The 23117-nt window shown below is 39.7% G+C and overlaps 1 protein-coding gene across 2 annotated transcripts in view; it reads right to left on the reverse strand.

Moving 5' to 3' along the window:
* RYK (receptor like tyrosine kinase) overlaps nucleotides 1-23117 on the reverse strand; it is a 98796-nt gene that overhangs the window by 62131 nt on the left and 13548 nt on the right. For both annotated transcript variants that reach the window (XM_047782849.1, XM_047782846.1), the window contains exon 2: nucleotides 8985-9106. In XM_047782849.1, the coding sequence (XP_047638805.1) occupies nucleotides 8985-9106 (122 nt within the window). The remainder of the gene's footprint in view (nucleotides 1-8984; nucleotides 9107-23117) is intronic.

Consider the following 23117-nt stretch of genomic DNA (forward strand, 5'->3'; position numbering starts at 1 on the left):
ATGACTAGTAACCAACGGCTTCTGTAGTTGATGAAAGCCAAGCTAAGGGCCTGCATGGGACTGATGGATGAGGTCAGTTGCAGACCCATTCACTTCACAAGCAGATTCCAAGGCACAAATTTCTCATAGAATATCTAAGTCACATTCTCTAGTCCAGTTTTCACTGTTTTGAAAGTTTATGTTTGGATGCCCATCTGACCTCTCGGTCTATCTCTCATGTGATTCAGAATCCAGAAAGGAAGAGAGATGACTAGGAAGACATCCCTGAAATGCCAATATTCTCTATCAATAACCAGGCCTACATAGGTGGCTTAAAAGAACCAATCAGCATCACTCAAGAAATACAGCCCTGTTGCTAGAGATGTTCATGAAAGAAACAGCTCAAACTGCAAAGCAATGGCTGAAATTCCAAACAGCTGCCACCTTCAAGACTTTCAACAAGGACTTATATTTCATGTTATTCTTTGTCCTGCTCTGGAGTTTCAAAAAGAATGGCCCCCCTCTCTCATTCAATTCAACAAGGGCTTTTTGGTGAAGCCTGGGCTTGGCAGAAGCCAAAAGGCAGTGGGCTAGCAAAAGAGTAGTAGGAAAGGGGTTCAAGAAACCATTCTTTAAGAAACTTAACTAGAAAGAATGGACTCAGGTAGTGGTGGGGGGCAGGGTGGAGGTGGGGGAGGTAGATTTCAAAATCTTGCTTTCTTCTTTTGTCAATGGGAGATACTCAAATGTTTCTGTATGCTAATGAAAAGAACCACCAAATGGGACGTGACAAAGATGACAGAAAATAGGGAAAGAGTGATCTCCCAGATTGCAAAAGCAAGCATGGACACCTGGGCACTGACTGCGTCAGGAGGTGTTTTAACCCATGGATAAGAAGGGCTTAATCCAGGAGTTCCCGTCATGGCTCAGTGGTTAACGAACCCGACTAGTGGCCATGGGGTTTTGGGATCGGTCCCTGGCCTCACTCAGTGGGTTTAAGGATCCGGCCTTGCAGTGAACTGTGGTGTGGGTGCAGACGCGGCTCAGATCCCATGTTACTGTGGCTGTGGTAAAGGCTGGTGGATGCAGCTCCGATTTGACCCCTGGCCTGGGAACCCCCATATGCTGCAGGTGTGGCCCTCGAAAGACAAAAGATAAAAAATAAATAAATAAATAATTAAAAAAAAAAAGAAGAAGAAGGGCTGAATTTAACTCCCTCTCTGGGCCTCTTTTCACTTTTTCAAAAATTCCCTGAACACTGCAAGGGTACGCAAATATTAAATTATTGCTTTACAGCTAAGATAGGTATACAAACAATTATTAAAGGCTGTATCTGGTAAGTGCCAAGTTCACAACAAAGGGAATGTTCTTGCTGCTGCACATCAGTGAGTTAGTGGTACCCTGGCTCTCACCTTAGCTGCCACAATACCATCACTGCCACCAGGGGGTGCGAGAGAGCTACAGCCTAGCAAGTTTGGGCCAAGAAGAAGCAGGCTTTCCAGCAATTCTCATTGACAGCTAACTTTAAGAGAATGCATTGACTATAATATCCCTATATTCAGGCTATCTCTAAACAGGACAATGCATGAAGAGGTAATTTATGCAAGAAATTAAGCACAGTCAGCACGAATTGGGTTGGAAACGAGACTGTGCAACCATCAGGTAACTTACTTATTTTTCTAAATTCTAGTTTTTATAAAATGAGGCTAATACAACCAGGATATGAAGATCAAATAGGATAGTTAATACAACACACCTGTCAGTCTGGCACTGATCCCATCTGATAAATATAGACCCCAGTGGCATCAGCAGTCATTCCAGAGTAGCCACCCTAGGCCTTACTGCACTTCCCCATAAGCACCAGCCTACTCCTGACCCCAGAGATTCTAGCACAAGCCTAGCTATGCCCTGCCAAGAACAATGCTGCAGCCCTTCTGTTTTATCCCCCATCTTGGGAACCCCATTATTCTGAACAGCCTTCCACACTCTCAGCCCATTCACAAGAGTCTTCCTTACTTTCTCCCCAGCGTGGCTTTCCCATCATTCAGTTCCTACAACTCTTAAACCTCAAGGCCTAGAAAATAGGATCAGCATTCTTTGAGGATCATTAGATCCTTTCTACACATCCCTTCCTCAGGCAAAATCCCCTACTCTCTGAAGTTCACAATTTCTACTCATAACTATTGATTATGATGATGGCATGAGTATGGCTATTTGTCTTGCCATCATCATCAATGACACACAGGACTTTGCAGAGGGTCACTTTGCCTCCTGCCATCTTCCTAGTGGCTTCAGTATTAAGTAATCAGTATTCCTTGTACTGAAGAATTGTTCCATAACCAAAACAAATGCAAAAATTCTACTGTATCAAAGATCCCATTACCTCCAATTCCTACAAAATCAGTTGTCTTCAACACTCTGATTCAACCAACAGAGAAGCACATTTAGAAGCCAAGGGCTTATGCTTATAGTTGGGATGCAATGGCCAGTAAAGCTATTTCCATCCTCTCCAGCCTAGCCTGTCCCCAAAGAAGACTATGTTACTGACACAGTCGTATTGCCATCCAGACCCTGACCACCTCTGACTCTACTCCTGCTGCCCAGCACTGCTGAGGGAAATCACATCCCAAATGCAAAAGATGCTCTTACACAAAGATGAGCCCCAGGCTCAGCAATCCCTTCCTCACTCATGCCTCTCTCCCTGGTCTTCTCACTCCAAAGCTCTCAGGATCTACAGTCCCACCACCGGCTGCCCTCCCCACTCCCCTACCCTTGGACAATGCTCTTGTGCCTTTTGACTGGGACACAGGAATGCCCTTTCTGAATTTCTCTTCAGCACCAGGCAGATCTGTTAGAGCACTCAACCTCTGCACTCCAATCCCAAGAGCAGATTTATTATCCTCTCCAAATGGTAAAACTTTCTCTCCTAGTACACTAGGTTCTAGACTACATCACCATCGATGGGATCTTGTACCATCAACGCATCTCTCTCACTCTCCTGTGTCTTCATTCTCTTCCATATGTGCAATTACCTATTAGACATATCCACCTAATAATCTCAAAGTTCTCAAGTGTAACAGATTCAAATCCAAAGATTATGCTTCCCCATACATGTTGTCTCCTTTATTCTAGGTCTTAGTTACTACAAGCAGAGGCACAGCTAGCCAGGGACCAGAACCCCTGGGGCAGCAGAGAGTGAGCAGCAAATGGGGTCAAAGGCCCTAATGCACTGCTGAGGGTGGGGGACAGCAAGGGGGAAAGAAGAGCAAAAGGGAGGGAAATGGGCTTCTGAGTGGAGATGGGTAGAGCCAGGGGCATGGGGAGAGGTGGTGAAGGGACTGAGTACCATTTCTGAGAAGCCCCATCCTTCGACAAGAGCACCCTGGAACACTAAGATGTGTGCTTAGTGCCTGTGCTTTGTTTCCTCTCTTTTTGAGGACGTGCCTAAACATGTAAGGCATTCTTCTCCCTCTGGAATCTTTAGAACATAAAATTTTAAATTGCAGTTTCTAGGGTTAGAGAAGAAACTGACAATTATTAAGGTCCAATTTTCTCTACTTCCACATGTATCGATCTAATGGAATCTCATTTGCCAATGACCCTTCGAAGAAACAGACCTCCTCTAAAGCTAACATTTATAATCTACTTGGAACAAAGGAAATTTGAACAGCAGTTGTTTATCAGAAAAAAAGAGTGAGCCAAAAATACTTCAGAAAAGAACCTAGAGAAAATATAAATATTTGAATAAGCTAAGAAATAAACATTTTTGGTAATCTTCCCTTACTTGGAAACAAATGGCAATTGCAAATAGGCAGCTGATGAGTAAAGCCACTTCCTTTTGGAAGATGGTACAGCTAGGAAGTGAACATGCTTGCCTACAGCCAAACAGCCTTTTAATTTCTCTGAAATTACCGAAAGTGCTGTCTTTCTCACAGAAACTCCACTCGGCAGGGAATACAGCAGGCTGGCCCCTGGAGCCATTGTGAAACTCTGCACAAGTTCCCTGCAGACCCTCCCGACAATGATGAATTCCTGAAACCAGAGACCAGCTAGGGGATGGGAGTGAGTAGGGAGAGTATTCTGCTACATGTTGGTATATTTTTGCCTTTCAGCAAGCTAAAATATCCACTGACACTTAACAGATGCAGTTGTAGGTTTTTTTCTCAATACTGGAGAATGATCTGGAACATAGAAGAAACTAATTAATTGTTAAAACCACCAGTAGTCTTTTTTTGTTTGGCTTTTGTTTTGGTTTGGTTTTTTGAGTGTGTGGCCTTGTGAAAGAGAAGCAATACCAGAGTTCTCATCCCATCTGGAAATGCAATTAACCCAATGTATTTACCAACCACTCACTAAGGCAGTGTGACACACATGTCAAGAATAAGACACAGCTCCTGCCCCTGAGAAGACCACAATCTGTTTAGCAAGACGAAATACAGTCACGTAAACACTGGAGAACAACACTATTATCAAAAGCTTTGATGTGTTAAAAACTAACCTTAAATTATCTTCAATGTGAAGTGACATACCAAGATGCCTGGAAATTGGGGAGAAAATAGCTCATTTTCTGGCAATTCTTAAAAAGCAAGAGCTGCAAAGGTTAACGCCTGGGAGCCATGGCCCTCCTGAAAGTTCCTGACTGCATCCCAAAGCTGACATAACCAAGTGAAGAACTCTTCACCATGTCCCTCCTGCCCCCTTGAAGGACTTCCCCATTTCAAAATATGTATAGATATATACACATACATACGCACACACACATACAGATGGTTATGCACGCACTGACTATCTTCAGGAGAGGAGACCAGAATCAGGAAACAGTGGCTGTCAGTGGAGGGGAACTGTGGCTAGACTGCTTGAGGATGGTACTGGGAAGGTGTAGGGGGTTTATTTATTTTTCACTGTATAGCCATGTGCCTTTTGAATTTTGTACCATACGCATATATGAAATACTCAAAAGATTAATTTTTAAAACAGACAGACCTCAATTAATCAACTGTGTTAAAATCACCAGAAATTAAGACCTAAAACTGGGATTAGGAGCTGCAATGGAGGCCAAACCTTAAATTAGATTAACATACACATAATTCCTTAGTTTTTCTTACGGTAAAACATTTTAAGATATAACATGATTAGTATTTTCCTCTGAATTCTTATACCTGCTACAGATGAACTGTGAAATAAATTTAGCTATACTTTCAAACTATGAATTCTATTCATTTTTCCAAATTTACAACTTTATTCAGAGCACAATGTCTGAAAAATCCCACATGTGAAACTGGTTCGTCAACTAGTTTGTCAAGTGTACCTAACCTATGTTTTCACGATTCGAGATACAGGAAATCCACCATGCCTAAAACAGCACATTCTAACTCTGAAAAGTTCTAACTGCTCAGAAGTTCCGTGTGTGTTAGCTGTGCCCTGTGGCTTCCTACCTGTGTATCTTATGTAACCAGTTAAGGAGTGCCTGCAACTAAGTACCAGGTGACATACCAGGCATAGAGGACACAGAGAAAGACGCAAAGAGGTTCCTACCCTTAATGTGCTCAGCATCTTGGAAGGAGACAGAAAAGATTACTAAAACACTAAACTATTGAAATATTCTTAGAGTATGATGAGAGCTACAAGGGAGGAAAGAGAAGTCACTGGGAGTACAGAAAATACAGATAAAAAAGAGGTGACAGCGGGTCTGAGTTTTATGAGATACACAGGAATTAATGAGGTAAAGAATGAGGAAAGGGGAGTTCCCTTTGTGGCTCAGCGAATTAAGAACTGGACTAGTATCCATGAAAATGTGGGTTCCATCTCTGGCCTCACTCAGTAGGTTAAGGATCTGGCATTGCCATGAACTGTGGTGTAGGTCATAGACATGGCTCAGGTCATAGACATGGCTCAGGTCTGGCATTGCTGTGGCTGCCACAGCTCCAATTAGACCTCTGGCCTGGGAACTTCCATATGCTGCAAGGGCAGCACTAAAAAGGGAAAAAAAAAAAAAAAGAATGAGGAAAGGGCATTTCTGGCAGACCAAACAGCAGCAATGTCACAGAGCATAACACATTAGAGAAACTGCCAGACAAAAAAAAAAGCACCAAACAATTATCTGGAGGGCAGGCAGAAAAGAAAGACTGGGACAAGATCACGAAGGCTTCCTAAGAAATCATAACTTTATTGCAGTGGCAACTGACAGCCCTAGAGCAGCTTTGTGGGGGGTGCTACAAGAGGTCAGTCCAGAGGCAAGGAAACCAGACTATTTCCCTATCTCTTTAAGAAATTATGTGGTACATATACACAATGGAATATCACTCAGCCATTAAAATGAATGAAATACCAGCATTTTAGCAACATGGATGGACCTAGAAATTATCATGCTAAGTGAAGTCAGCCATACAATGAGACACCAACATCCAAATGCTTTCACTGACATGTGGAATCTGAAAAAAGGACAGACTGAACTTCTTTGCAGAATAGATGCTGACTCACAGACATTGAAAAACTTATGGTCTCTGGAGGAGACAGTTTGGGGGGTGGGGGGATGTGCTTGGGTTGTAGGATGGAAATCCTGTGAAACTGGACTGTGATGATCATTATACAACTACAGATGTGATAAATTCATTTGAGTAATAAAAAAAAATTGAAAAAAGAAAAAAAAAAGAAATTATGAAAACCCAAACTAAGGATGAGGCATTAGGTCTTGAGAGAGACAGGAGATACGAATTTAAGGTGTAATTACGACAGAGAGTCAATTGGACTTGGAAGTGAAGGAGGAGTCTGAGATCCCTTCTAGGCTTCTGGCCTCAACGTGTAAACAACTGGTGATACCCTCCAACAAGTCAGGGTATTGCTGCCTTACAAGGCCTATCACACCAGCAAGAGCAGCCCAAATGTGCACCACAGAAATAGTTTAGAAATCATGCTCTACAAGATAATGTGGAGAATATGGAACACAACAGAGATATACTAAGGCTTCTCCTGACCCAACCGGTACCCAGGCCAACACTGCTTCTCATTTAAACATATATATTCACCTGAGCCCCTTCTTCTCTCCACTCTCCTCCACTCCAATCTGCTCCTTGTTACAGGCTCCTAAGACTCCTTAGGCACCCACTATGAGTCAGATCCCTGAGATTCACTCCCTCCAAATTAAAAAAAAAAAAAAAAAACAACAACAGTATATGAATGAATATGCTTAATTCTCTTCAATTCTAACTGCTACACCCCACAATGCCTTTTTATTCCTAAGTTCCTACCCATACACTTGCCCAGGAAACATTCTCATGGTATTATCAGCATTCTTTTCTCTCAAGTGGGCCCAGAAATAATCAAATTCTATTCCAGGTCAGTAGTGTACCCAGAAATGAATCTCTACTATTTCATTAGATTTTTTCCTATTTTAAAATACATGCAGTATTTGGTTTTATATTCATGAATATTAAAGGCAGGAAAAGTAACAAAGGACTAATTGTCAATTTTCTGGAGAATATAAAAAGCTTCTCTGCCGCAAAGATGTTCATAGAAACAATGGATATCAGAGTTGCAAGGGAACTTAAAATTCAACATCACCACTCCACAAATAAATTCCTTCCACAAAACTTCCACCAAATAGTTACCCAGGGCAGAGCTGACCTCTTTCAGTGAGAGGAAGAGGCTAAAAGTGAAACCCAAACACAGATGCAAAAAACTAGTGGTTGAGGGAGTTCCCTTTGTGGTGCAGCAGAAACAAATCCAACTAGTATCCATGAAGATTCAGATGCAGGTTCAATCCCTGGCCTCGCTCAGTGGGTTAAAGGATCTGGCATTGCTGTGAACTGTGGTGTAGGTTGCAGACATGGCTCGGGTCCCGAGTTGCTGTGGCTGTTGGCATAGGCCAGCGGCTACAGATCCGATTCTATCCCAAGCCTGGGAACCTCCATATGCCTCAGATGTGGTCCTAAAAAAAAAGACAAACATAAATAAATAAATAAATAAATAAAGTGGTCAAATTTAAATGACCTGTAACATAGAGTTCCTGTTGCGGCTCAGTGGTAACAAATCTGACCAGTATCCCTGAGGACGCAGATTCGATCCCTGGCCCTGCTTAGTGGGTTAATCCAGCATTGCCGTGAGCTGTGGTGTAGGTCACAGACTCAGCTCAGATCTGGCGTTGCCATGGCTGTGACGTAGGCCAGCAGCTGCAGCTCCAATTCAGCCCCTAGCCTGAGAACTTTCATAGGTTGCAGGTATGGCCCTTAAAAAAAAAAAGAACAAAACAAACAAAAACAAACACCATAACAAATATCAGGACAGATACCACTTTATAATAATTTATAAAATAAACTCTAAACTCTATAATAAGTATTCTTATTTGCTTTTAGTAGCAAAAAACTTTTTATTTTCCAAATAAAATCCTACTCAGAAGCTTATATATAATGCTGATAAAAGAAAGTGAGGTTGACTTGGGGAGGTGGGCTCTCACTCTTTCACTTAAGAGAAAACTTGTTAATATTAGAGCCCAGACTCTTGGAGGAAATGTGAAGAATTCAGCAAGAACTAAACCAGGAAAGAGGTTCCTTACAGTTAAAGCTTAGCCACAGCACACATGGGTGTCTGCATCTGCTGTTCCTTAATTTCTCCATAAACAGAACTATATTCATCACCTCAAACATGTCTAAAATACTTATCTTATCAATTCCCCTAGCCCCCACTTATGTCACTTCATCAAAACAGAACCATCATTAGCAGGTGCTGTTGTCCCCTCTTCAAGCTAAAGCTATTTGAAAAGCCTGAAAAGATTTGTGTTCTAGCATATGCTAGTCACGTAAATGATGGCTACTTTCACTTTCAAGGATTTGAGAAAGTCTAGAGGAACAGGCTCAAGATTTAAAATATAAACCTGCAAAGACCCAGTACAGCCCACCACCCACTGATCCTCTTGCGCACTGGCAGCCTACCCCTTAGATACAGCCCTTATCTCAGTCCCTGGGCCTGAGTGGTCCTGTCTTGGCATCTTTGGTTAACCACTCTCTTACCTTGGACTTTGCATGCCAAGTGAAGTGCAGGAAATTTGTTTCGCTGGGTACTAACAGGTTAAAGGATAGGGCGTAGTGACTAATAAGGTCATTTCTCACATAATAAAGTTCTGCATCAAGACCTAGGAAAGAAAAAAGAAAAAAAAATTAAATGCTTAAAATAACCTCAAAAGCACTAACCATCAGTATTTCAAACACTGATAATAATAATAGAGTAAAAATAACACTGATGTACAAATGTACATCACAAACGTTATCTCACATGTGCTGCCTTATGAAGCAGAAAGGACACTGGGTTTCATCATTGCCAGCAAAGATGAAGAAACCCAGCCTCAGAACAAGTAAGGGGCTCTCCAGCTAAGCTTAGGGAGGCTGGACCCAGAACTCTAGTAGCCACACTGTATTCCAAGAACTAAGGGACACCCTTCCTTCTGGACACAGACCTTCTCAGAGACACATCTACAAACAAAAGCCCCTTCACCTTGCAAAACTATGAGGATTTAGGAAGAGAGTTACCTGGATGAAAACAATTTGCGTGAGCCAAGGCTTTAAGACTATATAGTCAGAGATGATCTCGGCTTCTGACAGCACAACGTGCCTGCCACTCTGATAAGGGGTCCAGTCACACCACCTGCCGCACAGACACATGGCCGCTTCCCTAGCTAGACAACAAGGTGGAGAACACCATACTTCTTGTATTCTCAAGACAGTTCTCTGCACAAAGCAGATGCTCAGTAGTCATTTGTTAGACAAGTTAGTACTGCAGATAAAAGAGAACCACAATGCCTAGGAAACAATGCTTAAAAGATTTCAAATTTCACTCCTTCTCATACCACTTTCTTGGCCAACCTCCAACACCTATCATGTTTCTCAATTTTGTGATACCCCTTCATCCTACCTGTATTAAGTATTTTCTTTAAAATTAATTCAAAATTTTAAAGGCAAAATTTAATCACTATCTCGAGTGAAAAATCAGTAATTATTGTGAAAAAATATGAGGTAACCAAAAAAATCAATTAAAAAGAGAACAAAACAATATTACTAAATGCTGGCTAAGTACTATTGCCCACAAGAAGGCAGTGAGCCTGAGCCCAGCTCATTATTTACAAAGAGAGAGGAAGAGGATAATAGCAAGCGTTTGAGAGAGGTAAAGATTCAAAGGTTTTCTCCATGATAATCCAAAAAAACTGAAATAAAAGCAGGGGTGAATTCTCTCAGCTGATCTACAGTTATTTAAAGTTGTGTCCAGGTGTCCCTCCCAATAACGCATGACACATATTCCACACATTGGAGGGAAAAAGGTACGGAGAAGCCAACTGATATGTAAATTTCATATTTACTGAGCCTTATACCAAGAGTCTGAAACACCTGATGGCATGCAAAGAGGCCAAAATAGGGAGCTCACGCCTCCTCAGATACATATATAGAAACAACTCTGCTACAGGCACTTCTGTAAAATTAGTTTTCTCATTTCTGAACTAAACTGAACACAATCATTAATCCAGAAATGAGATTTAAGACTTACATAGGGGAAAGCTGCTGCACTGGCTGGGTAGCACTGCTGTATTTATCCTATAGAGGATATCAAATGCAATGAGAGAAAGTTAGAGCCTTCTGCAAAAGGACAGGATGTGCTAGCAAACATCTGGAAGGAAGGACTGGTGGGGCTGGAGAAAGGGGGTGGGGGGGGAGAAGGTAAGAAGGTGAGAGAAAAGTAAGAAGGAAAATGCAACAAGAAAGCTGGGTGCAGGCAGTTCCCACTTTGGAGCAGCAGAAACAAACCCAACTAGTATCCATGAGGATGTGGTTTCAATCCCTGGCCCTGCTCAGCACTGCTATAAACTAAGGTATAGGTTGCAGACATGGCTCGGCTCCCGTGTTGTTGTGGCTGTGGCATAGGGTGGCAGCTGTAGCTCTGATTCGACCCCTAGCCTGGGAACTTCCATATGTCCTAGGTAGGGCCCTAAAATGCAAACAAAAAAAAAAAAAGGAAAGAAAGCTGGGTATGAAGAAAGCATCAGCAAACACAATTGTAAACAATTTAAATTTTGCCTGTTTTTAAAAACATCTGAGTCTTACTCTAGTCTAGATTGATGCTGTTCACAAGAGACACTGAGAAAAATTTTTTTAAATATATGCCAGATTAAAAAAAAAAAAAAATAGGAGTTCCTGCTGTGACATAGTGGGTTAAGGATCTGGAGCTGCTGCAGCTGTGGCACAGATCAACCTATGACACAGCTACAACTTGGATTCAACCCCTGGCCCCAGGCCTGGGAACTTCCAGATGCCACGAGTGCAGCCAAGATTGAAAAAAAAAAAAGGAAACATGGTAGTATTGGCATGAGACAAACTAGAACTCAAGGTAAAAAGATTTTATATTAATAACTTCATTAATTAATATGAAATTTATGAGTAAGAAAAAGTTTGTATTCATAAAAATATAAGATACAGTGTTGGGGAACCATTGACTGAAACCACCCACCATGGCCAGGCAAAATAATAACTGCTTGTACGAATTGTCTCACAACAGGCAGCCTTGATAAAGAACATGGTGCTCTCCGAAAACCAGAAGAATTTGGGAGGGCCCAGTCAGAGGGAAGAGATGACCAACCTCCCAGAATCCTTGTCACTGGAATCCACCTTGTCTGAGAGATGCACAGGCCACCAGGAAGGACCCTGAGTCAAACCAAAAATGGGCTGAGCAAGACAATTAGCCAGAGAGAACTTAGAAATTAACCCCATTCCCATAAAACCTGAGACTGCGAGCCACAGGGCAGAGCAGCTCTCTTGGGTCCCCTTATCCTGCTGCTCTCTGCCCATGTGCCCCTTCCCAATAACATCTTTTGCTTTTCGTCAATTCATTTCTGAGTGTTAGACTAGAGCCGATTCTTGGGACCTGAAAGAGGTCCCTTCCTAAAACAATAGTAGTACAACGAGCAAACAAGCTTCGAATACAGAAAGCAAAAACCAAAAGGGAAAAAAATTAAGAAGATATAAACAAATCCATAATCACAGTTGGAAACTAACAAACTTAAGAAAACAGTAAAGTTCAAAACAGATAAAAACTTAGTGCAGACATACAATTTGAACAATATGACTATGGGACATGACACAAGGAAGGTTCATCATGAATTAAACCATACACATTTTAAAAAATAGCTTCTGGAGTTCCCATAGTGGTTCAGTGGTAATGAACCCAACCAGCATCTATGAGGATGCAAGTTTGATCCCTGGCCTCTCTCAGGGGGTTAAGGATCCGGCGTTGCCATGAGCTGCGGTGTAGGTCCCAGACGGCTATGGTGTAGCCTGGCAGCTGCAGCTCCAATTCAATCCCAATTGTGGTGTAGCCTGGGAACTTTGATATGCCCTGGGTGCAGCCCTAAAAAGACCAAAAAAAAAAAGGTTTCTAACTTGAAATAATGCAGGCTACCTTCTGTCATCAAATTCCACAATAAGGAAATTAACTAAAAGGATAAAGCCGAAAGATGAGTATTTGTAAAAATAAAATGGTTAAACCCTTTGCAAGACTGATTAAAAAAAAAGAAAAAGAAAAAACAAATTACCAATGTTAAGGAATGAAAAGGGAAAGGTACTACAAATCTTATAGATGTTAAAAAAAAAAGAGTATTATGAACAATTTAAAGACAATTAAGTTCAGTAATTCAAATAAGAGAAAAATCCTTGAATTTACCAAAACTGACAAGAAGAAATTAAAACTCCAAATAATTAGGAGTTCCCGTCGTGGCTCAGCAGAAACGAATCTGACTAGTATCCAAGAGGATGCAGGTTCCATCCCTGGCCTCGCTCAGTGGGTTAAGGATCTGGTGTTGCTGTGAGCTGTGGTATGGGTTGCAGACGCTCAGATCCTGTGTGGCTGTGGTTGTGGCATAGGCCAGCAGCTGTAGCTGCAATTAGACCCCAGCCTGGGAACCTCTATATGCTTTGAGTGCCATCCTAAAAAAGCAAAACAAACAAACAAACAAATCCTCCAAATAATTAAAAAACTTCCCCTAAAGCTCTAGGTCCAGACAGATTTTATCAAACATTTTAAAAAGATATTAACACTAACCTTGCATAAACTCTTTCAGAAAAAAGTCAAAGAAAGAACTTCCTAACTCATTTCATGAGTTACGCTGATATCAAAACCAGGTGAAAATATTGTAAAAAAAAAAAATTAGACTGATCTGATGAAAATATTGTAAAAAAAAAAAAAATTACAGACTGACCTCCCTCACAAACACAGACACAAACATCCTCTACAAAACATTAGCAAACTTGAGTCCAGCAACACAGAAAAAGGATAATACACCATGACCAAGTGTTTATTAAAGGTAATCCTTTAAAAATCAATATAATTAAACACAGTTTAAAGAATAAAAAATAACGCAGACTGTGTCAATAGATGTGAAAATGCATTTGGTGAAATCCAAAGCCTAATAGTGATTTAAAAAACAAACAAAAAAACTATGGGCAAACTAGGAAGAGAAATAAACTTTCTCAGTTTGGTAAAGAGCATCTACAAAAACACTAGCTAACATTATACTCAATGGTGAATTTAAACTCTTATTTCTAAGATCAGAAACAAGCCAAGGATGTCCATTTCCAACACTTCTATTCAACCTTGCAGTGGAGGTCACAGCCAGTGCAGTGGAGGTCACAGCCAATGTTTAAGATAAGACAAAAAGTATAAAGGTTAGAGAGGATGAACTACAGCTCATAGATGATAGGATTATGTATGCAGAGAAAACACTAGAAAATCTACTAAAATACTACTAAAACCAATTCATGGACCTAGCAAAGTCTGAATGCAAGGCCAATATTAAAACCTCAATTACGTTTCTCTATATTAAGCAACACTTGGAAAATAAAATTTAAAAATCAGTACCATAACATTAAAAAACAACAGTATCTACCAAGAAATAATTCTAACTAAAGATAAGTAAGCCCTCTATACTTGAAAACTACATAACATGGCTAAGAAAAATCAGAAATGACCTAAGGAAGTAGAGAGATACCATTCTCTTAGATGAACCTCAACATTGTTAAGATGTCAAGGATCTTGAATTGATCTATAGATTTAAAGTAATCCTAACCAAAATCTTTACAGACTTTTTCAAAGAAACAAATTAATTCTAAAATGAAATGTGGTGCAGCAGGTTAAGGATCCTGGATTGTCACTGCAGCAGCTCAGGTCACTGCTGCAGTGCAGGTTCAATCCCTGGCTGGGGAAATTCCACATACCTCCAGCGTGACCAAGAAAATAAATACATAAATGAAATGAAATTTAAATGCCAAAACAACCTTGGAAAATAAAAAGACAATGTTGGAAGACTCATATTACCTGATTTACAACATAATGTAAAGAGCCAGAGTAATCAGGACAGTGTGGCACTGGTGTAAGGGTAGATGTATCAGCGGAACAGAGCAGAATCCAAAAATAAACCCACAAGTGTGAGGCCAAAGGAATTTCAACAAAGGCACAATGTCAGTTCAATCAAAGTGATGCTAAACCAAAGGGATAAAGGTATAGATAGGGGAAAATCTTGAGCCCTCCTTACATATCACACAAAAACTGATTTGAAATGTATTATAGACCTAAAAGTAAAAGCTAAACACTTAAAGCTTCTAGAAGAAAATATAAGTTAATATCTTCACAGTCTGGGTTAAGCAAAGACTTCTTGGACTGGCCACACTATAACCAGGAACCCAAAGAGAAAAAACTGATAAATTGGTCATCATTTAAATTTAAAACTTCTGGAGTTCCCTGTAGGCTCAGAAGGTTAAAGAGCCAGTGTTGTCACTGTCGTGGCTCGGGTCACTGCTGTGATGTGGGTTCAATGCCTGAAGTTCTGCATGCTGCAAGTGCAGCCAAAAAAGAAAAATTTTTAAACTTCTGCTCCTTAAAAGACATTAAGAAAATAAAATTCAAGTCGCTACTGGGAGAAAATATTCACACCTATCTAAAGGCGCTTTTTTCGAGAATATATAAAGATCTCTTACAAACCAAAAATAAAAAGACAACACAAATAAAATGGGCAAAAGATGTGAAGATATATTCTGTAATAAAAGACATGCAAATGGAAAATAAACATATGAAACAGTGCTAAACATCATTAGTCATCAATGAAATATATATTAAAACCACAATGAGATGCTGTAAGGATCTGGAGCAACTGCAACTCTCCTACATTGCCAGGAATGTAAAAATGTTCAACTACTTTCGAAAACTGGCAGTTGAGTATACACTTACTCTGTGACCCAGTAACTCCACTCCCAGGTAATTATCCAAAGAAATGAAAACATACGATTCCACAAAAGAGTACTACAACAACAACAACAAAACTCACATGTGAACGTTGATAGCACTTTTATTCAGAATAGCCCAAACTGGAAACAACACAAATGTCCATCAGCAGATGAATGAATAACCAATTGTGGTATATTCATACAACGGAATGGTATTCAACAGTGAAAATTAACTGTTGAGACTTCGTAACAAAAGGGATAAATCTCACAGACTATATGAATGAAAGAAGCTATACACAGAGTAGACTCTATATAATTCTATTTATATAAGCTTCTAGGGCAGGCAAAACTAATTTGTGGTGATAGAAATCAGATCACTGCGGTTGCTTAGGAAGGGAGTCGGGAGGGAGGTTGGTGAACTGACTGCAAAGGGAATTTCCTGGGGTGATGGAAATGTTCTGCATCTAATTGGGGTGGTGGTTACACAGGGGTACACATTTTTTAAAACTCAACCAACTGTACATTTAAGCTCTGCATATCTCATTATATGTGAGGTTTACCTACATTTTTAAAGAGGGCAGAAAAAAAAGTCAACTGCAGTTTTTACCTCTCTTTCCTAATCTCGAAAAGCCTGCATACCAAAGAATGTTACTAGCGCCAACATAAAAAGTTTTAGAAAAAAATAATCTTAAGCAATCAAAAACTTCCAAATTTAAACTTCAAACATCATTCACAGGAAAATAAAGAATTTTGTTCCTAATAAATAAGTTATAATGTTATTACTGGGGATAATAACAATGATGTGTAAATATTTAAGTTTTCCAAACATAGTTCAAAGTGTCAAGAACATCTGGGCATTCTGTAAATTCAACTCCACATAAAGCTCCTTCCCAGTAGCTTTGCTACCTCATTCACTGAGGATTCTGGAACCAGTTTATAAAATTTCTAACATCCTTCTCCTATGACTTATTATGGCAGACTCCCAATGTACTTGAGACCAATCTACTCTCAATCTGTCCTTCAATGTTTCTTTTATTCCTCAACTCCAACAACCTTCATCCATACTAAAGCACCCCATTTCTGTGGACAGTGGCCATACACAAAACTGCTCTACCTCCAAAATCTTGAACTGCAATATCTCAGTAGTTAGTAGCTCTTCAGCTCCCTTATTGTTACAACAGCTATCTTCTGGGCATAGTATCTCCAGTGTCTATAATCCTCTTGTTTCTTCCATTCAATTAAAATTATAGCAATCATTTCCTTACTTTCTTCTTAAACTGACCTCAATCTTAACTACTACAATTACTTTCTTACCACACCCTCAACTTTCTCCCACAACCTGCATCAAGGCATACATAACCCACTCTGAAAACACCCCATCCTGAACTAGCTTGACTCTCCTACGCCTTGTCTTCTCTGGTGCTGTAAGTGAATGCTGCATAATCCTGGATGAAGTCATTCCCACAAATGATAGTCACTATAAAACCATGACTTCTATGCTCAACAAACAAAGTAATATTCATAAGCTGCTGACTGAGAGTTTGGAGCCCTGTGATCCCTATCTATAAACATTTAATGGCCAAAATAAATTGAAAATTTGAAATTCACTACCCTAGACTGAGGTATTGAAACTCAAATATAATCATTAAACAGAGCTACTACTTCACAGCTAGATTTTGAAAGCATTTGTTTTGAAATAGCCATTTTTTATTAACTAGGGTAGTTACTTCTAATTTGAAAAAGTTTGAATTTCTTCAAAGAAACCATTAAAATGAGATTCAAATTTTCATAAATATAGTCTGTTCTGTCTTAAGACAGGTTCCTATTAGCTTATAAGTGGTTAATAAATAACACCAACACAACATAAAAACTGTGTTGCTTTACACTGTGCTGAATTTTCCCAGGCAAGGGGAATTGGAATAGCAGGTAAAGAATTTCAACTTTCAGGGAGTTCCGTTGTGGTGCAGCAGAAATGAATGCAACTAGTATCCACAAGGATTCGGGTTCCATCCCTGGCCTTGCTCAGTAGGTTAAGGATCCAGTGTTGCCATGAGCTGTGGTATAGGTTGCACATGTGGCTCGGATCTGGCATTGCTGTGGCGTAGGCCAGCATCTGCAGCTCCAACTGGACCCCTGGCCTGGAAACTTCCACATGGCACAGGTGCAGCTCTAAAAAGCAAAAAAAAAAAAAAGTGTTAACTTTCAGTGGAAAAGGAAAGACCCTCACACAGCTCAGCTACTGCCAGCTGGAACCCTCTCAGCCCTATTTTAATAAAACTACAAGTATCTGCACCCAAGGGCTCCCTCCTCAGAGGAGAACCACCAATCTCTGCATGTTTCCTAGACTCAGTAAGCTGCTTTCAACTGCACTATCTCAAGATCATGCAAGCCAGTGACTTTCCACCCTATTAAGTTTGAACATCTTTAACTCTCCTCTGAAGCAGCCTCAGCCACCCTAAGTGGTTTGACTGGGCTGTCCAAGTTATCTTATAAATTATCAATCATGCTTTTGTTAGTACTTGGTTTGAAAATTGCAGCAATCTTGAATGGTTTGTCTTTAACCGTATTTTTCCTGTAAGTCCTGTTATTTTCAGTGACTTGGGAATGTTGAAGGATTTTTTAAGGAATATATTTGGTGTTGCAACAGAAATGCTTATATTCTTTAAATATAACACTGAATGTTAGGCAGGGTGTGGCAAGCAAGTAATTTGTGAACATACAGGCTTTATATTTATATTCTGACCCAGTAAATCCACTTCTAAAAATTCATCATAAAGAAACCAAATATAGATACAAATGTTTATGCATAAAGATATTAGTCAACCTAATATTTAAAATTAAAGAGAATTAACAATATAAATGACCAGCTATAATAGGGCAGTGACTTATACATCCATAACAGATAACGGGTTTTCATAGTTTCTTTTCCTTTGGAGAAGAAAAGAAGTGGGAGAAGAAAAGTGGTACCCCAAGTCATTACATCCTTTCAGTCAATCCCTTCCTGTTCATCTAGGTGACATATTGAGCTTCCCTTTGAAGACAGATTTTAATGACTAAAAAACACTGAAACAGACTATGAAGCCATGAATAGGACTCTTACAAATAAATTTTAATGAATTGAGTTTGCTTAGAGAGTAACATTAAATAAGAATAGGTGGAGTTCCCATTGTGGCTCAGCAGGGAGTTCCTGTTGTGGCTCAGTGGTTAAGGAATCTGACTAGGAACCATGAGGTTGCAGGTTCGATCCCTGGCCTCGCTCAGTGGGTTAAGGATCCGGCGTTGCCGTGGGCTGTGATGTAGGTCGCAGACATGGCTCAGACCTGGCATTGCTGTGGCCCTGGCATAGGCCGGTGGCTACAGCTCAGATTGGACCCCTAGCCTGGCAGCCTTCATAAGCCATGAGAGTAGCCCTAGAAAAAGGAAAAAAGACCAAAAAAAAAAAAAAAAAGAATAGGCAAGATACAAACTACAAACAGCAAATTTTTAGCAATTTCTGGCATCTAGAATAGTTCCCATGCATGTTATAATAGTTCCCGTGTGTTCAGTAAGTGTCCAATGAATTAAAGTTAAATGTACATGTATATGCACCCCCAATATTCATAGCAGCACTACTTACAATAGCCAAGACATGGAAACAACCTAAATGTCCAGTGACATAAGAATGGATAAAGAAGGAGTTCCTGTAGTGGCTCAATGGTTAACAAATCCGACTAGGAACCATGACGTTGCGGGTTCGATCCCTGGCCTTGCTCAGTGGGTTAAGGATCCGGCATTGCTGTGAGCTGTGGTGTAGGTCGCAGACATGGCTCGGATCCTGCATTGCTGTGGCTATGGAGTAGGCCGGCAGCTACAGCTCCGCATTCAACCCCTAGTCTGGGAACCTCCAAATTCCGCAGGAGCGGCCCTAGAAATGGCAAAAAGACAAAAAAAAAAAAAAGAATGGATAAAGAAGATGTGGTATATACATACAGTGGAACATTAGCCATAACAAAGAATAAAATAATGCCACTTGCCACAACATGGATGAGCCCACAGATTATCATACTAAGTGAAGTAAGTCAGAAAGAGAAAGACAAATACCATTTATCACTTCTATGTGGAATCTTAAAAAAAAAAAAAAAAAGGTACAAATGAACTTATTTACAAAACAGAAACAGACTCACAGACATAGAAAACAAACTCATGGTTACCAAAGGTGACGGGGGACTGTGTTAGTTAGGACTTTGGGGTTAACACATACATGTTAACTATATATGACATAAACAACAAGGACCTACTGTATAGCACAAGGAACTGCATTTACTATCTTGTAATAACCTATAATGGAAAAGAATCTGAAAAGCAATATATATAAGCCCAATCACTTTGCTGTATACCTGAAAACTAATGCGCACTGTAAATTAACTATACTTCAATTTTTTAAAAAGGTTTAAAACAAAAGAACAGAGAATCTGCCTTTCAAAAAAAATGTACATGTATATGCACAATGTGTCTGTTGCATTTCTCAAAAAAGATGAACAGTGGCTGATTATAAATGGTGGATTATGGGTTTATTTTTTATTGCATACTTTTATTCTTTTTCTTTTCTTAAATTTTCTATGAAAGTTAAAGTGGGAAAAATAAAAATTAGTTTTCAAAACTTGTTTAAAGAAATATGCATACAGCTGTAGCAATTCACTAAACAAAAACCCAATTATGGCCTAAAATAATCCATTAAGTCCAGTGAGAGGTAGAGAGAAAGCCCTCAAACAACAAAATTCAATAAGAAAAATCACATTAGTAAAGATAATACCTTTACTATATCAAGATTAGCACTAGCAATAATAAATTATTAATGACTAAATTATTACTACCCTCCTTCAACTTTCCCATAAAATACCCAGACAAAAGGTAAAATTTGGTAGAGCGCTATGAACTGAAAAAAGGAGATCAAAGATCAGAAAGAATTTCCTCATGCCACACTGGCAATGGGGCTGAAATGGGAAGAAAATTCTTGGACTACCCACGCTCATTGTCTGCATGAGGATAACATGGGAAATTCTGAGGATGATAGGGAAGGTGACAAAGCTATAGTTTTCAGGAGAATAAGAAGCAGGCCAAGGAGTTCCCACTGTGGTGGAGCAGGCTAAGGATCTGGCATTGCCACTGCTGTGGCATACATTGCAGCTACGGCTGGAATTCAATCCCTGACCTGGGAATGTCCATATGCCTTGGGTGTGGCCATTTAAAAAAAAGCAGCAGCAGCCAGATGGAAAAGGTCCCATGTTTTATTAGTCCATTCACATAAAATGTCCAGGAAGGATAGATACATCCACAGTAACAGAACACAAATTGGTGGTTGCAAGGGGCTGAGGAACAGGGAGATGAGAAAAAAAAAACTCCTTAATGGGTGAGGAACATTATTTTGGAGCAATGGAAATGTTTTGAAACTAGACAGGGTTAGCGGTTGTACAACATGGTATATGCAACTAAATGTCACTGAATTATTTGTCTACTTTACACCGGTTAATTTTATGTCACGTGAATTTCACCTCAAAAAATTATTATTTTTAAAAAAGAAAAGAAAAAAATGGTACATTACAAATCAACTATCCTTTTAATAAAAAAAATTAATTAAAAAAGAGAAGCTGGCTCCTGCCCCATAAATGGGGAGGGAGTGTACTAAAATTGGCTTCCAGTGGCTGGAAAGGATTATAAGGAAACTTTCACTCAGAAGGGGAGCACCATGAAAGCTGAAGAGATAAAGCAGCACCATGAAAGAGTCAGAGGAAACTTCAAAACAAAACTAGAGCTCCACAAGATAAAAGTGAAAGGGCCAGTAAAGAGAGAACAGGGTGGGCAATCTAGAGTGGATAGAGGGTGGAAAGGGGCTCTGCTGGAAGGTGACAGGAACAAGGGTGGACAGCCATGGATTGAAGATATAGCATTTTGTTGTTAGAATGCATAGAATTTTTCTACTCTAACCCAAGATGAAAAACATTTTAGTTGTTCATCTGTAACAACTATCTAAGTTTCTCACTGCCAATGCCAGTAAAACAGGAATGTTGCTCTCTTGTTAGAAAATATGACATTTGTTCATAAGTTATTTTTAAACAGCCCAAATTCCAAAGTTATTTCTGCAAAACTCTCAACATCCATCAAGGAAAATTCATTTTCCCCTAGACAGTATTAAGGTCAAACTTAATACGACCTATATCTACATGACCTGGCCTGTGTAGCTCAAGTTCAAATAATTTAATAGTTCAAAACTTTTTCCAAACAATTTTAAAAGTTAACTATTGGTTTCCTAAGGGCATAACAATGGTGGATTAGTGCCAATGGCCAAACCACCTCCCTTTAAAAAAGAGCCACCTTTACTGCACGTAACAAAATATATTCCAGGGAGCTGTTCACACATCTGTCTTCCCCGCTACCTTGCACACATCACGAGCAAGGCTGGAGTCTTAAAAACGTCAGATGCATGAATGGCTGACTATTGATAAAAGTCAACTATACCAAAGAAGGATTTTCAGGGAAATTATTTTTTTGGGGGGAGGGGGCACCCAGGGCATATGGAACTTACCAGGCTAGGGGGCGGTCGAATCAGAGCTGTTGCTGCTGGCCTACACCACAGCCACAGCAACTCCAGATCCAAGTCGCATATGGACCCAAACCGCAGCTCACTGCAATGCCAGATCCTTAACCCACTGAGCGGGCTAGGGATCAAACCCCTATCTTCATGGATCCTATGTGGGTTCATTACTGCTGAGCCACAATGGGAACTCCGGGGAAATCATATTTTAAAGAGAACATCAGTTACGGCAGAAAAACCAAAGTGATATTGTAGAAACAGAACTAAAGCAGAATTTTTGTTAATAAATAGATGAGTAACCTTTGGCAATCGATGTTTTTAATCACCTTCTCTAGGTATCAATTTTCTCAACTATACAACAAAAAAGTTAAATCAGACAAAGTTAAAAGTCTCTCCTCAGCCACAAATTTCTATTATTCTATGATATCATCCATGGTTTCCAAATGTCAGCCAAAACTTAAGTTAAAAATTTAGTCAAGTTAATTTTCTTGGTTCTGAGGATGGTGTGGTATACAAGCCAGAAGAAAAAAGCCAAAATCACTTACTATGTATGAAACCACTAAATAGTCCATATTTTAAACAATGCTGAAATTAAATAAATATGGAACTCTTATTTCAAATTTCCCTAGTTTATGGAAACTAACAAACTGAAATAGATACAATAAAGAAACAATTTGTCCATCAGAAGCTTACAGATCTAGCTATAGTCAAATAATACCTAGAAATTTAGCTGAGACCTAATATTTAACCACATCATAAGACAGGGAATTTACAAATGTTAGATGGTAAGAAAGGGGCATCTTTGTTTCATAATTAAAAAAAGAAAAAGCACATAAATCTTCAATCCCCATAGCTGTTTAAACAATAATCTTGTAGATTATATAAGATTTTTCACGTAGTCTCTGCCCATTCAGATTTTCCTCCTACTTTTCTCCCATAACCTTAAGTGCCTGGATAGAATTGAGTACACATACACACACACAGCGTATAAAAAGAATTAAAGTGAGATTTTAAGAGAAAGAAGACATGCATGATCAACAAGAGAAGACAAAGAATATATGCCCCTTCCTTCTACCTCCTTCCTACAGGCTGCCTCCTCATTCTCTGCTTAAAACTGGCCTCTGTGAGGGAAAGGCAGTGGACCCACCCTCTGGTCCCTGAGAGGTGGCTAGGGGGTCAGTGTCATAGAAGGGAATCTCCTGATCCTCTCAGAAGCATATATTCACTTCTTTTCCCCCTTCACTTTTAATTTCAAGTAGATGACTCAAATAATACTGTCACCTTCCCCATCTGAAAATACTATAACAGATGGATAA

The sequence above is a fragment of the Phacochoerus africanus genome, chromosome 1, assembly GCF_016906955.1.
Source record: "Phacochoerus africanus isolate WHEZ1 chromosome 1, ROS_Pafr_v1, whole genome shotgun sequence".
Lineage (NCBI taxonomy): Eukaryota > Metazoa > Chordata > Mammalia > Artiodactyla > Suidae > Phacochoerus > Phacochoerus africanus.